The sequence below is a fragment of the Choloepus didactylus genome, chromosome 7, assembly GCF_015220235.1.
Source record: "Choloepus didactylus isolate mChoDid1 chromosome 7, mChoDid1.pri, whole genome shotgun sequence".
Classification (NCBI taxonomy): Eukaryota; Metazoa; Chordata; class Mammalia; order Pilosa; family Megalonychidae; genus Choloepus; species Choloepus didactylus.
Window position 1 is genome coordinate 95405187 of NC_051313.1, and position 17977 is coordinate 95423163.

A 17977-nucleotide genomic window follows, 5' to 3' on the forward strand; every position below is an offset into this window, starting at 1 on the left:
TAATACATATAATCACATTTCTTTATGACCTCCATCCATGTACCAAAGTTCACTGATTTAGCCCAAGGTGGATGGGGACAGAATTTATAGTTTGGTTTCATTTCAAAATGACAGATAGAATCACTGTGCCAATTTGGATGTATTATGTCCCCCAAGAGCCATGTTCTTTGATGCAGTCTTCTGGGGGCAGACATATTAGTGATGATTAGATTGGAATCCTTTGATTGAGTGTTTCCATGGAGATGTGACTCAATCAACTGTGAGTGAAACCTTTGATTGGATAATTCCCATGGAGGTGTTACCCCACCCACTGGAGTTGTATAAAGGAGTTCACACACAGAAGGACCTCAGAGCAGCAAAGAGTGACATTTTGGAGAGCAGCTAAGAGTTACATTTTGGCAAGCACCTGGGAGTGACATTTGGAGAGGAGATGCAGCTGAGACAGACATTTTGAAGATGGCTGTTGGAAGCTGACACAGACATTTTGGAGAATGCCATTTTGAAATGCAACCTGGGAACAAGTAGACACCAGCCACGTGCCTTCCCAGCTAACAGAGGTTTTCTGGATGCCATTGGCCATACGCCAGTGAAGGTGCCCGATTGTTGATGCCTTACCTTGGACACTTCATGACCTTAAGACTGTAAATGTGTAATCAAATAAACCCCCTTTATAAAAGCCAGTCCATTTCTGGTGCTTTGCAAAATGGCAGCATTAGCAAACTGGAACAATCACAAATTGAACTTTAGTGAACTCTGTAAAAGTTGTCATACCAATTTAAAATTTAAAACAGTTACTTGTTTAGCTACAAAAAAATCTCATATCTTTTAAACCAGGCAAATTCTGTTTTAAACCCACTTCCTTTTTCTCATAGAGAAATTCTGAACAAATTTAAGACAATTGCCAAGTTTTCTTTCTTTTTTTTTTTAAATCTCAAGTATTCTTTGTTAACTTGGGCATAGAAAACATGTTCCTTTGAGTAAAATTTCTTGTTTTTTTCTGGACAGAATATTCCTAAGTGTCTCCAAAATGAACAGAGAACACACTAATAATGTGGTATAAAAAAACTTTTCTTTACAATCCTAGATATTGATATACTTATGGTGAATGACTCCACTTTGACATTTTGGTTTAAATGATTTTGAGTTTATCTTTATATGGTTTCCTAAGGAAATGATAATGCATTTCAAGCTTGGGAAAGAGCTATTAAGGGGATAATAGACATTTGATGGCTGTCTTTTCACAGTAGCACAATAGCTAATTCCGGTGAACCATGACATTTTAGTGCCTTGTAACCAAGTATTGGAATTAATCTGCTTATCTGTCACCCACCACATTGGATAGTCTCAGTCTCTGTTTTCAATTACCAGTCATTAGAGAAGGCACTGAGCAATTTCAGAAGAAAATTCACAGAACCTTTGACCTGTTTTTGTCAGATAACCACAAATATTCACTGTAGATAAACCATCTTTCACTGAATTCAAGATGTAAAGGAGGGTTCTTTACTTTATATTGACTTACTGTAATCTCCATCACCTTCGGGTGGTTAAAAATGAACTGGTTTATTTTACTGTTGAAGCAGAAGAATTCATGAGGTCACTTAGTGAAATCTGGTGAGATTAGGCTGGGTGACCTCTAGCTGCCAGGCAGTCTATAAAACCCACAGATATTTCCACTTAAGAAAACAAAAGCACTAAATGTTTACCAAAAGGTGATTATCAGACAGTTGTGTCAGTATGGAGATTCTTTACAGGCAATCATAAAATTTTCTCAAATGTTTGTACATAGCTTGAATTAAATCCTTTAGTTGTATATTGTTTTTTCACTCATCAAAAATATTAAGTAACATTTATTCATGAACTATACAAAATGAGAAAACCAGACATGATACCATCTTCTGTGGGTATTCTAAAGTAATTTTTGAGGTTTAATTTTAATATTTAACCCATAAAAGATGAATATCTATTTTAAAATTCAAATTAATATTTTTAATATAGAATGCTTATAATAGAAATAATATTTTCTATAGTTTAGGATACATTGTTGTACTCAGAGATAAAAGTAACTAAGTGACTTTATGATTCTTTTAAGGAGCAGTTGTGTCAGAACCAGCAAATTTGATTGAACTGATGATTCTGTGCATTATATGAAAGTCAAAAAATGTAAATATGTGCTAATATTTGGTTCTATCTTGTAGACATGAAATATTTAAGCAAGATATCAAGTAAATGTTATCTTTTATATCTATCCACTGTTGTAGCAATGGATCCTGATGTTCTTTTTTTTAATTCTGCTATAACAAGATTTTATAGAAGATAATAATATTAATCCCCTTTCTTAATAGTCATATAAGGAAAATGTTATTCAGACAATGAAAAGCTGGCATTTAAGTCAGGTAGCAATTTTGTATAATTAAACTTTTATTGACAATTTTCTATATGAAAAGTCTGGGGTATGTGGAAAATACAAAGATAAAAAGCAAAACAAAACAAAAAGAAAATACAGGTACATCTTTCAAGTATCTTCAGCACTCATAGGGTAAATATGAGGTGATACCGGTAATTATAATGCAAGTGGAACATAACTAATATCATGGTAGCTACTGTTTTGTGAGCACTTGCTATGCTCCAGGAACTTTGTTAAGATTCTCTCTCCTTCTCTCTCTATCTTTATGTCTATCTCCATAGGAGAAGTGTCATTTAATCTTTACAACAACACTATGGAGTGGAACTTTTATTATCTAACCCCCTTTTAAAGATGAGCAAATAAAGGCACAAGGATTTTAAATAACTTGCCCTATATCACATTCTACTAACAAGTAAGGGAACTAAGGTTGGGCTCAAGTTTTTCTAACTTCAAACCTAGCATGCTTAACCATGATTATGTCATCTGCATTTTCAAAAAGACAGGTAAAGAAAAAGATCTTTGGGGTTCCCAGCAGGAGAAATGATTTGAATAGCAAATTCACAGTAGTCTTTGTGGCATTGGAACTGGAGTTTTTAAGTAGAGATGGGATTTGAACCTTAGAAATTGGGAAAAGGCATTTTAATTAGAAGAAATGGTGAGCAAAAGTATCAGGTTGGGAATAGGAGATGACTATTGAGAAGTCATTAATTAATTCATTCAACTTTCTTCCAAAACCTTTGTCCTCAGTGTTTTTTATTTTAATAAAGTAAGTTCCTTTCCTTAATTATTACACTGTAGGATGTATTGAGGTGAATACTGGAAAATGTTGATCAGTAATAAACTGATTCAAATCAGGTTTGAAGTTAGAAAAACTTGGGTCCAATAAACTTTTACTATTCCTCACATTCCACTACTAAACCCACCAGATACCGTACTCATTGTTGTAGTGAAAGAAGCTCTTAGGACTTCTGGAATCTGGAGTTTATCACACTCTGGTATCCATTCATGGAAAACATGTACAAATGCATTCACTGCCCAATGAAGAGGTCATTATAGGACCAAGTTTGTGTCGCTCAGTGGAGAGTCAATGAAGGATGTCTTGCAAAATGATACATCTTGGTAATCACATATCTTTGCTTTTATTTCTTTTTCTCTTAAAATACAACCCAGATAAGTAATAATTCTATGAGTGATTTCTTAATGATTTTTGCACTCAGCAGCAAACAATGATCTGTATTTTTTCAACAGCTGGCCAGACTCCTGGGACAATTCTATCTTTGCCTTGCAGCTACTGATTCTATTTGTGTCTTGCAAGTTACAGCTCTTATGTGGGAGATTAAGACTGATTGCTCATGAATGCATCTCCTTAACACTGCAGACAAATCACTAAATAGATAAAACTGAAATCCTCTGTTAATTAATTCTACTCTTCAGATATTGTAGACATGAAAATATTTGACCCAGCTCATTTCTATCCAATTTCTATTAAAGATAAAGTCATTCAGAGAGGTCTCTGTTTGGAAAAAAAAAACCACTGCAGTCATTAACTTCTCTTTAGTTATAGCTTAAAAATAAAAGACTTCAGTGTACGTCTTTAAACACAAGAAGTTTAATCCTTGCAGAACTTTGGCAATTTAGGATATAGTTTGGTGCTTATATAAAGGCAATACTGTTTTTTTTTTTTTTTTCTTTTCTCATTATCAGTCCATTAATCACAGAATGTGAAGCTTTCAACTCGTATTTCATCTCTTGTGTGCTTTGATGTTATCACTTTTTAAAACAAAAATATAATAATAAATTATTTCTCTGGTTCTGTCAGTGTAGTTGAGCTTTCTGTTGCTTTAGGTAGCTCTGTAGTTTCACACAGATGGAAATGTTTTGAGTACATAAAATCCTGCCCCCTAGAACAAGAAGGAGGTATATCCACTCTCAGCATCGTGATCGTGATCTGAGTGGTAAACTGTTTAAGTCTTGTTGCAATTTTGATATTTTGATGGTTTATTTTCTGTGAGTTTGCATGTGTTTGTGTGCATGTGTGCAGTTAAACAGCTCCTTGTTTTTTTTTTTTTTAGAGAGCTCTGTTGGCAACCATCAGCTCCAATAAATAAATAACTATCCTGATGGACTTACTTGAAAGGAATAATTTCACATGCTAATACTTAGTATGATCCTATGATCCCCTCCATTGGAATACATAAAGTTTATCACTGTAAGCCTTACTTTTTCTTATGTTTATGGTGATATTCATTGGCTTACACCTGGCAATCTTCAGAGCATGCATGTGCAGAAATGGCAATGAAAGAAAAGCATGTGGCATTAATGTAGTCTATATATGGTTGCTTGGCAAATTTTAGCCTATTGATCTTGTAAGATATGTCAGAAGATATAAAAATATCTGTTTAGGAAGATTGTTGTGTTCTCTTTCTCAATCCAATTTTCATAGGTGAATGGATTGATGCAAGGTGTTTTTTCACTCTAGTTATATTTGTTCCTAAATGCTCTATCTTACTTACATGAGATAAATGGTATCTGTGGTTTGGAATAAAGGAATGTTGTGTGCTAGAGAAAGGTGTTAACTTCCTTATCTCAGTATGTCTTAATACTAGGGTCATTCTGTCCCCTTTGACAATCTGGGTCTGGTTTAAGTGAGTTCCCCTCTTGCTTTTGGTTGGGTTTTTTTGTTTGTTTGTTTCATTTTATTTGTCCAGTATTTAAGAGACTTTCCTATCACCAAATAGGAATGGTTTTAATGAGTCTTTCAAATTTCCATCTGGTCATACAGATTTTCTTAGGTATGTAATAAAAATCATTTATGAAACTAAGGGTATTTAGCTGCCGTAACATATACATAAGAATTAATTAAAAGAATTGAACACTTAACTTAATGTCAATCAATAAAACAAAAGTAACATTTTTTTCTGAACTTTTTCTTCTTCTTTACTTCTTTATCTTTTAAATGTCCTAAACCAGTTCACATTGCAAAGGGTTATAACACATTATAATATATGGAGAAAGAGACTGCTTACTATTTACTGGAATTATTACAATTTGAGCAAGACAAGGATCTCTCCTATTAAAAGCTGTCATTTAAAGAATGTAAAATGTACATGTATTTCCCTTTTCATTTGTTTAGCAGTTTTGCATTTGGGGGGGGTCTAGCAGAGAAAATGTTGGGGTATAGAGAGATCCAGTTGAGAGTTACATGCTTTCAAAATATGGTCATAGTAAGAGTATGACATTGCATACTATGAAGACATTACATACTTTATATTAATTCGTTACTAATCTGTTCACTTTTTTGCATCAGAATTTCCTTAGATAGAATGGAATCAGAGTAGATATTGAATATAATCACACATGTTAGCTAAGACAGAGTGGGGGCTGTCCTAGAAGAATGAGCAGAGTGCTTGCGAGTGGACATCCCCTCTGAGCAGCGCTCCAGGAGCGGAACTTCTTTGGGAAGAGGAGAAGAAGTAATGAAAGAAATCAGCTTTCTAAGGAAAATTATGTACACCTCAGAGTTATGTTGATGAGGGCTTGGGAACTGAAATCCTGACCTTAGGGTGAAATCTGTTCTCTCCCAATTATAAATTGTGGCCTCTTGAAAAAGTAATAGAAACTTATGGACTTAAGTAAGTTTGGGAGGATTAAATGAAATAAGTGTCTTGGAAATGATGGTTAGATAAATTACCATGCCTGCAGTCAATGGTGGGAGTAGAAGTAGCATAATGCTGAGGTTAATACTTTATCAAGACAGTGGAAGAGAAATGTTGTATATTGAATAATGTCACCTACAAAGATAAGGGTGCAAGTCCTAACCCCTAGTCCCAAGGAAATAAACTCATTGTCAGTAGGCTCCTTGAAGATGTTATTATTTAAAGTGGGGCCAAACTGAATCAGGGTGGGATTAATCTAATTTAATATGACTGGAATTCTTACAAGTAAAGGAAATTTGGATGCGGTTGTAGGGATGAGTAGGAAACAGAACGAGATAGATTGTATGTGACAGAGGCAAAGATTGAGTTATGGATTGCCAGCAAGCCTCCTCCAGAGTGCTTCAGACTTCAGAGAAAGCATGCTCCTCCTGAAACTTTCATTTCAGACTTCTGGCCTCCAAAACTGTGAGAAAATAAATACCTGTTGTTTAAGCCAGCCAGTCTATGGTATTGTGTTAAGAGCAGCCTAGAAAAACTAAGGCAGTTCTTGGTACTTCGAAGTGGGTTGCTGCTGTGAAAAATACCTAAAGATGGAAGTGGCTTTGGAATTGCATAATGGGTAGAGGCTGGAAGAATTTTGAAGTGAAAAAGTAATTGCCTTAAAGAGTCTATTGACAGAGACATGGACATTAAAGGAAATTTTGGTGAGAGCTTAGAAGGAACTGAGGAGAGCTATAGAGAGTTTCTATCATCTTAGAGGATGCATGAGCAGAATGCTTGTAGAAACCTGTACATTAAAAGAGCTCCCAGTGAGGCCTTAGAAGGAAATAATGAATTGTGTTATTAGGAACTGGAGGAAAGGTGATCCTTGTTTTAAGTAGCAGAGAACTTGTTTGAATTATGTCCTAGTGTTGAACTGAAAGTGGGACTTGTAAGCACTTGTAGCTGAGATTTCCAAGCCAAGTTTCTTCTTACTGCTTACAGTAAAATACAAGAGAAAAATAAACTGAGCACTGGACTGTTAAAAGGATCCTGCATGTGATGATCTGGAATATTCTCAGTCTATCCAGATAGCATATTCTGACAGTGGGACCAGAGCCCTCCTTGAGTTCCTGGGAGGTGAGGTTCCAGAAAACAGAGCTCTGTGTGAGGGTGTGGCTGAACAACCATTTGCTAAAGAAAATAGGCATATAACTCATGGATCCAATCAATCGTGGCAGATGAAGTCAGAGGGATGGAGATACAATTATCTAGGAAGGATCTGTGGAAGATCTTTTTGTCTCATGGCTTGGGCTCCTCAAAATGCACAGAAGAACGACAAAGCTTTTGAAAATTTTGCATTAGAGAAACACTGTTAGCCTGAACTGAAAGTGACAGAAAGAAGATGAAATGAAGAATGACTTCGAGGGCAGAACCATGGAAGCAGAAGTCTGGGCTGAAGATATGTCCCCAGGCCAAGAGAGAGGGGCCACTGTCCTGGTGAGTGTGGGAAAAGTGTGGCCGCCACCTCAGTGCTTAGAAAGGGTGAGATCACTGCCCTGGTGCTCAGAGAGGGTGGGGCTGCCTGCTCCAGCAGACCTGGAGGACAAAGCTTGGAGCCACATTACTCTCAAAATTGGAATCTAATGAAATTTTCTTTGCTGGGTTTTATACTTGCTTAGGACCCACTATCTCTGTTTTCCTTTCGATTTATCCCTTTAACAGTAGGAATATCTAACCAATGCTGTCCCATTATTGTATTTTAGAAGCAGACAACTTTATTTTCTGGGTCACACAGGTCCACAGAAGGAGAGGAATTTTGCCCCAGGATGGACCATACCCATAACTGATTTTGATGAGATTTTGGACCTAGAGTTGTTACTCTACTTACGGCTTTTGGAATGTTAGGGTGGGGTGAATTTATCTTGCAAATGGGAAGAACATGTCTTTTGGAGGTCCAAAGGGCAAACTGAAACAGATTGAATCGTCCCCCACAGAGACATGTTGAAGTCCTAACCCCAGTCCTGTGGATGTGAACCCATTTATAAATGGGATCTTTGAAGAAGGTGAGGCCAAAGTGAGTTAGGGTGAGCCTTAATCCAATATGACTGGAGTCTTTATAAGCAAAGAAAATTTGGACATAGTAGTAGGAGTGAGTAGGAGACAGAAGGAAAAAGATGAGCATGTGACAGAGGCAGAGACTGTTACTGATTGCCAACCAGCCACCACCAGAATGCTGCAGACTTTGGAGAAAGCATGGCCTGCCGATACCTACATTTTGGATTTCCAGCCTCCAAAACTGTGAGACAATAAATGCCTGTTGTTTCAGTCCATCAGTCTGTGGTATTTGTTTATAGCAGCTCAGGCAAAGTAACACAAGAAGGAACCAGATTTTGATCCATTCATGCACTCTTTCATTGAACCAATATTTCTTAGAACACTTACCTGAATTAGGTTATTGTGTTAGGTACCAGTTGCACATTGGTGACCAAATCCCTTATTCTCTACACTATTCTACACTTTTTTTTTTTTTTTTTTGCATGCTCTGCTGAAAGACATGGCTTAACTGTACTAATAATGAGCTAATTTCTAAATCCAGAGCCATAGGATGTTGTTATATAGGTGGCATAGATACAGAACAAAGATTTATAATGGGTATTAAGAGACAGACATCTGTTACCACCCAGCTGTCATCACCCAATTTCTCTTTCTTAAATCAGGGATATTAATATTTGCCACCTCCCTAGCATTGCCCTTTGAGGTAATTGAGATTACCTTGTCAAATATTTGTGGGCACCGTTAGGAGTGCGAGGCTATATAAGTACAAGTCTTATTCCATTAGTCACTCCAACATGTCTCACGGAATTTACTGGTGCAATTATGATCCAAAGTGGTAGGATATAGGATTTTGTATCACTGGACAAAATCTGTGAAGCAACTTTATTCTGTGTGGTATATTTAATATAACATTTTATTAAAATCTTTGAAAATTGGTCTCCTTAAGGGTTTAAGTTAAATTGCCTGGGTTAGAAAACTGAAATTTTATAATAACAAATGAAATACTAGCTTTCCACTTTATTACACTAACATCTCACAGGGGATTCCAGAACAGTAAATGACTTTACATAGCATGAATTCAATACTCATCTGCATTATGCAGGTGCATGCTTTAGATTGGATCCTAAGAACCTCAGTGCTCAGCCCTTATTTCCAGGAATACAGATTTTTTTTTTTTTTTGGTCTACATTTCAGATGTAAAACTAATTGTTGACAATGAAAAATTGAATAATGATTGTTATCACTTTAAATTTCATATACTCTTTCAAAATGGAGAAAATGTATTTTGTATGGCTGGTTGCTGTTTGTATTGTAAAGCATGGAACTCTTCAGGCAGGGTCTGGGACAGTGCCATCTAGTCAAACACATTAACATTTCTGCAGCAAAGCAATAAATATTCATGTAAAGTGGGATAGAGAGTTTAGCCTCACGTCAGTCAATTTCTGGTTCTTCTGCCAAATGAGCTTGAAACTAAACGTTGATTTTTCAGAGCTTTTTTGACTTTGGACTTGTGAATGTGAGCTTTTAGATCTGTATTAAAGCATAAATACTAAGTAAAATAGGCAAAGTAATAGTCTACAAAGGGAAACAGCATATCTTGACATTTAAGAAACATAGTTTACTGGCACCGAATGCCTGGGTTCAAATGCTTTGGCAAGGTATTTATTTCTTATGCCTCCTAAGTTCTTCATCTGCAAAATGAAGACAATAATAGAACCTACCTCAAAGATTGCTATAAAGCATAATAAGTTAATATTTATAAAATGCTTAGAACAGTGCCTGAAATATGATAAATGCTTTTTAAAATACTTTTATATAATGTCATCTACTTTATTTAAAGTTAGGATCAGAAAATAACAAGAATCCACAAATTAAATTTAGTTCCCTGAAAAGGAAAGCTGTGGCTAGTTAATATTCATGAATGCACTTCTGTTATTAGACATCCAGTTTGAAGGTATTTTCTGCACTTACACTTTCCTTCTCACAGGGCTCAGTCGTAAGAATGGAAGGAAGGCAGCTAAAGGAGATCTATTCACAGCAATCTGCACTATCACCAGCAGAAGTTTAGACAGAGAAAACATCTAAATTATGGAGTAAAAACTATATCTTAAAAATGGGGTTTTCTTGCTTATTTATGGAAATGTCGACTAATAATCCCCCTGGGAATGGATCTCTATTAGAACCAAGATAATGATATTTTAAAAATAAAACTGCATAAAGCATATGAGTTGGTGTATAACCGTGCGAGTCAGATAAGAGCACCATCCTTGCCAAGTTCCACAGGACAAAAATGCTTTGAAGTGCATCTTACATTTTCCTGTATAATGGCTTGGGTGTCTGAGGTGAGAGTAGAGATGAGCTCCATGCTTGCACAAACCATCTCCTACTCCTCTGGGGAAAATTAACCAGAGACTATTTTGGAGGATGAGGGCTAGGAATTGCGGGTTCCATTGTCATAAGCTTCCTCTCTGATATGAACCCCATCTGGTCCTGGTATACAGCGTTCTCTCAGCCTCAGTTCCCCAGAGCCATTCCTGGCTTAGTTCAAAAAAGAAAAAAAGAAAAAAAAAAAAAAAAAAAAAAAAAAACCCACTGGGGTTTTATACAAATTCCAAAATTCTTCAGAATTCCTTAATATTCCCAAAAGAAAAGTTCTCTGACTTCATTTGGTAGGAAGGTTGCTGAAGGGTGAAGATACGTTCCGCTCTCAATTCTGAGTAAGAACAAACAGAGGTCTTTGGGAAGCTCTATGCTGCAACAGGGGGTAACATTCTCTAGGAATTTATAAAAGTGCTTTAAGAAAAATAAAAGAAGAAACATTTCACTTACTGAAAGGAGATAAAAACTCTTCAGGAGAAGACATTTTAGAAATAATGTTTCTTGAAGGAATAACTTTATTTCATTTACTTGACCTTTGAAATGTCATAAACAAAGTCCTTAGGTACCTGCACTTTCTCATCCCTCCTTCCTGTTTTCTTCCTGGGGTTGTGATAAATCTCATTGATGAATTCACCTGGAATTCTTGAGTTTTCTGTAGCATATTCCTAATTCATGCATGAACCCTTCTGTGTTCTGGTGCTTGATACATACTACTAATCATTTTACAACCTTCTCTTTTTAAAACATTTTTGGATGGCCTTTCTATTCAGGATTCTGGAATTTGTATAAAACCCCAGAGAATTTTTTTTTTTTTTTTCCTTTTGAACTAAGGCATTTGGTTTGTGGAATTTCCTTTAACTGGGAACACCTATGAGTCTGAGGTTTTTCTGTTTTCCCAGTTTTATAATATCCCACTTGTTTGTTTATTTTCAAAGCTGAAGAATTTACCATTAATTCCATATTTTATAGAGGACTAACATTTTTCCTTCTTTTTTTTTTTTTTTTCCAGTTGAAAGAGACAAAGATTTTTCTCACCAGCGAAGGCATTATAAAGAATTTCGGTTTGATCTTACTCAAATTCCTCATGGAGAAGCAGTGACAGCAGCGGAATTTCGGATATACAAGGACCGGAGCAATAATCGATTTGAAAATGAAACAATTAAGATTAGCATATATCAGATCATCAAGGAATACACAAATAGGTATCAACTTTATATCTAACTTATCTTAGCAAACAAATGTTAAATTGTAGTGAAACCTGTTCATAACCCATGTGCTCTATCAAGTTATGTGTTCTTTGGGTGTAATAGCATCCAGGGCCCATTGAAGACACACAGAAAAGTAAGAGTAATTCATCTGAAAAGTTCCTTCTACTTTCTACAACTATTCCCCATCTTGACACCAATCTGTGTACTAAATGATCTCATGCTTCCTCAGAAATGCTTTCTATTGCCTATTGTAAACATTTTGTAAATTTGTCTTCCACTCCAGAAAGTTTCCATCTTATTCCCTCCATGTGAAATTTACAGTTAAGACACTTTATATCACCTGGTGTTCTGTAAGTTAGAGAAGAGCTACTTTATTTTTCACTGGTATAAGTATAAATTCTATGTGTGATAGTATGTGTATTTTGATGTGAGACAATTGTGTTTGCAACAGGTTCTGACAGTTAATCTGTACGTGTTTTGTCTATAAAATGCTTCATTTAAAATGGTACAAAATTGGACAGGTAGTCTGGAATGCTAAATGTGTAAAAACCACAGTAGACGATTATTAAAAATGAACCATCAGATATGAGTTACATAGGTACCTTAGCCACATTCTTTGGCCTGTCACCCAGTGCAGAAATCCCTTGGGCAACATCTCTAACAGGTGATTAGCCAGATTTGTTGGATAGCTCCTTTATGATATTTGTAACTCCTCTTGGAATCCTGTGTTGAGGTGAAATCTCTCTCCCAGTAGTTTCCTTTCATCAGATCTAGATCTTTGCTTTGGTGAAATACCATGTCCTTCTTTGCTTAGGGAAATATTTAAAGGGAACTCTCATGTGCCTCAAAGTCCGCCTTTTCTTCATGTTGAATATTTCTAGCTTCCGACATTTAAATTTTTCTTAGTCTCCCAGTGTATCAGAGTTTCCCAGTGGATGTGCCAGGGAACACTTACTCAAAAGTTTCCAAGGTCAAATACGTTTTAAAATGTTCTGTTAGACCATCCTCTAGGAGATTTGCAATGCAGTTAGAATATTAGAGGGTTAGAAGGGCCTTACGGTAAAGAAATCTGTTGATTTTGTTTTACCCAGTTTTCCTTCAAATTATTTGCCAATGGGGTCTTTTTCTTTGGGTGTATAATACTTATTAATGTCCTATGTCACACCAGTTAAGCAGGACACACTTTAATACTGATCTGCAGGCAAAGTTTCCTCTTAAGAATAATAATTGCAAGACATAAAGAAATGGACTCTTTCTCCAGCTCTAATACTTACTAGCTATTTGTCTGTGGGTGAGTTAATTTTTAAAAACTTCTTAATCCTGTGGTTCCAATTATAAAAGGAGAATATTCATATTATTTTCTCATAGCACTTGGGTGTATAGTGAATACTATAATATTTTTAATAATAATAATGATAGTGTCTTTTAAAATTATGACTAGGATTAAAAATAAGACTCCCATATATTGTTCAATTATATTTCCGTAACTAACAATTGTCTTATTTACAATTTTCTTTTTCTATTTCTAAACTTGGATTGTGAACTCCTTAAAATGGGATGGTGTCTTAAGATTTGTTTTTTCTTTAGCATTACTACTTTGCTTGGTATAAATTAATATTTTCAAGGGCATGATTGTTATCCATGACTTGGATATACTTCCATTAGTATATGGTAAAATTGCTTCCATTATCTTTATTTTTGCTTGGTCACAATATATTTTATGCATGCTAAATTTATATTTGATTTTCTAACATACCCTAGTATTTTTCATGAGAGTCATTTGTTCTCTGGGTCTCTATCTTCCAGAATGTATTTATTGATTATTTGAACCTAAATACAAAATTCTACATTGATCACAAAATACCTAACCTTTATGTTGGTGCATTGTTCTAGCCACTGAGTAACCCTTTTGAATGGCATCCAATGAACTGGTTACCCATCTGAGTTTTCTTTCATCTCTTTGTTTCTTTTTTTTTTTCAAATTTATATATTGAAATAACTTCAAACATATAGGACAGTTGCAAATACAATACAAAGCCCTTACGGGGAACTCCAACACCCCCCCACCCCCAGATATACATATCTACCAATTTTACATTTTGCTACCTTTGCTGTACCTTTCTTTCTCTCTCCTTCCTTCCTTCCTTCCTTCCTCTCTCCCTCCCATCCCCCCCCCTTTCAACTATATCTATTATCTTTCTATCAATTATCTATCTACCCATTTATCATCTTCTGAACATTTGAGAGCAGATTGCATATATCATACTCCCTGAACTCATAACACTTCCATGTACATTTCCTATGAACAAGGATAATCACTTATGTCATTAACTTAACTGCAGTTAATTCAAGAAAATTAATATGGATATAAAGCTTAAATTCTATGTTCCAGTTTTTCCTTATGCCCCTTTGAGCTTTCTTCTCCATTCTAGATCCACTTTAGTATCATATATTGCATTGATTGTCATTAACTCTTAATTAACTTTTTTATTTTTAAATTAACTATATCAAAAAAAAAAGTTTTTTTCAAAAAAAGGTATACAATAAAAAAACATTTCAAACAAACCGTAACAAGGGAATAAGAAAAAGACAACCAACCTAAAATAACTACTTTACTTCCAACATGTTCCTATTCTACCCCAAGAAAATAACCTAATATAACAACATTTCTGTGAACTTGTTCCTACCATACTCATCAGAAATTAACAAACCATAGTCATTCCTGGGCATCCCCAGAATGTTAAACTCACCCACAATAGCTTATCTATTCTTATTGGGTTACCATTTCCCCTTCATTAATTGCTCTCTATCGCTAGTTCCCCTACATTCTATATTACAAACCATTTATTTTAGGAGTGTGTTGTTTAACCTCCAGGTGTTTGTGAATTTTCTAAGTCTCTGATGGTTGTTGACTTCTAAATGTGTTCCATTGTGGTCAGAGAATGTGCTTAGAATAATTTCAGTTTTTTCAATTTATTGAGGCTTGTTTTATGTCCCAGCATATGGTCTATTCTGGAGAAAGTTCCATGATCACTAGTGGGATGTGATGTTCTATATATGTCTGTTAAATCAAATTCATTTATCAGATTGTTTAGGTTTTCAATTTCTTTATTGGTCTTCTGTATGGTTCATCTATCTATAGGAGAGAGTGATGTGTTGAAGTCTCCCACAATTATTGTGGAAACATCCATTGCATCCTTTAGTTTTGCCAGTGTTTGTCTCATGTATTTTGTGGCACCATGATTGGGTGCATAAACATTTATGATTGTTATTTCTTCTTGTTGAATTGACCCTTTTATTAGTATATAGTGGCCTTCTTTGTCTCTCATAACATCCTTGCATTTAAAGTCTATTTTATCTGAGATTAATATTGCTACTCCTGCCTTCTTTTGGCTGTAGCTTGCATGAAATATTTTTTCCATCCTTTCACTTTCAATTTCTTTGTGTCCCTGTGTCTAAGATGAGTCTCTTGCATGCAACATATTGATGGTTCATATTTTTTGATCCATTCTGCCAGTCTGTATCTTTTAATTGGGGAGTTTAATCTATTTACATTCAGTGTTATTACCGTGAAGGCATTTCTTGAATCAACCATCCTATCCTTTGGTTTCTGTTTGTCAGATATATTTTTCCTCTCTCTCTCTTAATGTCCTTTATTGAACCAATGTTGAATCTCTTTAGTACTGAACCTTTCTCCATATTTCTCTCTCCTTTCTTTGTTTCTCTGTCTGTAGGGCTCCCTTTAGTATCTGAAGTAGGGCAGGTCTTTTATTAGCAAAATCTCTCAGCATTTGTTTGTCTGTGAAAAATTTAAGCTCTCCCTCAAATTTGAAGGAGAGCTTTGCTGGATAAAGTATTCTTGGCTAGAAATTTTTCTCTCTCAGGATTTTAAATATGTCATGCCACTGCCTTCTCGCTGACATGGTGGGTGCTGAGTACTCACTATTTAGTCTTATGTTGTTTCCTTTGTATGTGGTGAATTGCTTTTCTCTTGCTGCTTTCAGAACTTGCTCCTTCTGTTCAGTATTTGACAGTCTGATCAGAATATGTCTTGGAGTGGGTCTATTTAGATTTAGTCTATTTGGAGATCACTGGGCATGTATGCTTTGTGTATTTATATTGTGCAGAAGGTTTGGGAAGTTCTCCCCAACAATTCCTTTGAATACACTTTCTAGACCTCTACCCTTCTCTTCCCCTTCTGGGACACCAATGAGTCTTATATTTGGATGTTTTATTTTATCTACCGTATCCCTGAGGTCCATTTCGATTTTTTCAATTTTTTTTCCCTGTCCTTTCTTTTGTTTTTTCATTTTCTGTTCTGTGGTCCTTGAGGTCACTGATTCATTGTTCAGCTTCCTCTAGTCTTGTACTATGAGTATCCAGAATCTTTTTAATTTGGTCAACAATTTCTTTTATTTCCATAAGATCATCTATTTTTTTATTTCCTCTTGCAGTTTCTTCTTTATGCTCTTCTAGGGTCTTCTTCATGTCCTTTATATCCTGTGCCATGCTCTTCTTCATGTCCTTTGTATCCTATGCCGTGCTCTCACTGTTTGTCTTAGCTCTTTGATTAATTGCGCCAAGTCCTGTGACTCCTCTGATCTTTTTATTTGGGTGTTTGGGTTTGGGTTCTCCATATCGTCTGGTTCTATTATATGCTTTAAAATTTTCTGTTGTTTTTGGCCTGTTGGCATTTGCTTTACTTGATAGGATTCTTTTAGGATATGTAGGATTATTCAAAGATGAATCTCTAATTTGTCAGATCTACAGCTTGGTGGCATACACTTTCTCTAACTAACCAGCAGATGGTGTCTATGAGTCACCTATTCCCCTCAAGTCAGTTCTCCCCAACTTTGTCTTTGTGGTGTGTGGGGGTCTGATTCTTGTGGGTTCCAATTGGTGCACCAAGTCTGGGTGTGTTGGTGCTGTCCGCCTTGACTGTGGGCCTTGTGTCTGAGCAGTTAGTGAGGGAGGGCAGCTTTGATAATCAAACCTCTCAGGTGTTCCTGGAGATTTAAGGCTGTTCCAAGAGCCTAGCCTTCATTTCAGTCTCACCACAGATTGTCTCTGCCACTGACTCACATCTTTGGTATTGGTGTATGGTCCCTGGGATTTCCAAGTGGGTCCCTCTTCCAAGCCGTGCCCTTCTAGGACCTCTGCTGAGGGAAGGTTGTGCTATGTCACAAGAGCACGCCATCCCTCAAGGGAAGTTCTGGGCCACTGGGCCGTGTAGGTGCATTCCCAGCCTCCTGTAAGGATGGCTGTATGGGGCATGGTGATTTCCCCCTTTTTGCACAGCTACGCCTCCCCAGCTCCGGGACAAGTAGCTGTGAGTGCGCGAAAGGCTATTGTCCATGCCCGATATTGTGGCATGTGCGTGTGTTGCTGGAAATACTTCTTGTCCCACTGGGTTTTTTGGCATGGCTCTGGGCTGTGGCTCTGGCACCAGACAGGAGCATTCCCAGCCCTTCGGGAAGACGGCTGCAAAGGGCATGGTTTTTTCCCCTTTTGGCTCACCTCTGCCTGTCTTGCTCCAAGACAATTAGCAGCAGGTGCAAAAAAGGCTATCTTCCACGCCAGTTATTGAGGCGTTTGCACAGCCCATTCCTGCCATGCTTCACTGTGCGGTTCTTGCTGCCGTATCTGCAGCCGCTTTTGTTTTTTTTTTTAAAAAGAACTAGACCGCCTCCAAACAGCCAACCCTCGGTTTCCCCACAGAGCAGCGTGGCTGCAGTATATTCAGCGGCTTACTCACTCGTTTCAGAATGCAGACTCCCAGTTTCACCACATGCATGGTCCCTGTGGATTTAGCAGAACTTGTCCAGCTGGTGCATTGCTGGAACTGGTGTTCTGGGTCACTTTCTGGCTTTTATCTAGTATTTTTCACGGAGGTGTTTTTTTGCCCTGTCTCTCCTAGCTGCCATCTTGGATTCTCCCTCATCTCTCTGTTTCTAAGGATGTGGAACTGTATAATTCAAGACATGATAAAAATGATGAAAACACAGATCTAGTAGCAGAATCTATTGATGATAATTTGTAGATTCTTTTCTGAATGAACCTATGTTGATTTTAATTTAATAATCCAATTTAGAGTATTTCTGTGTATTGATGATTAGCTTATCAAATTGTACGGCATGGGGGAATTTCAGTTTTATTTTATTTTTTTTTAAGAAAAGGGACATTTGTTTGTTTTGAACCCCTTGTGTTTCTCTAATTATACCTGACTTTAAAACATTACTCTCAAATATTTCTGCAACTACACCTGCAAGTTCTTTAATTATTCTTGGGTATAA

The 17977-nt window shown here is 36.4% G+C and overlaps 1 protein-coding gene across 1 annotated transcript in view; it reads left to right on the forward strand.

The window, feature by feature from the left end:
• Positions 1–17977, forward strand: part of BMP5 (bone morphogenetic protein 5) — a 125455-nt gene that overhangs the window by 48319 nt on the left and 59159 nt on the right. Inside the window, exon 2 of the mRNA XM_037843281.1 lies at positions 11486–11678. Coding sequence (XP_037699209.1) covers positions 11486–11678 — 193 coding nt within the window. The remainder of the gene's footprint in view (positions 1–11485; positions 11679–17977) is intronic.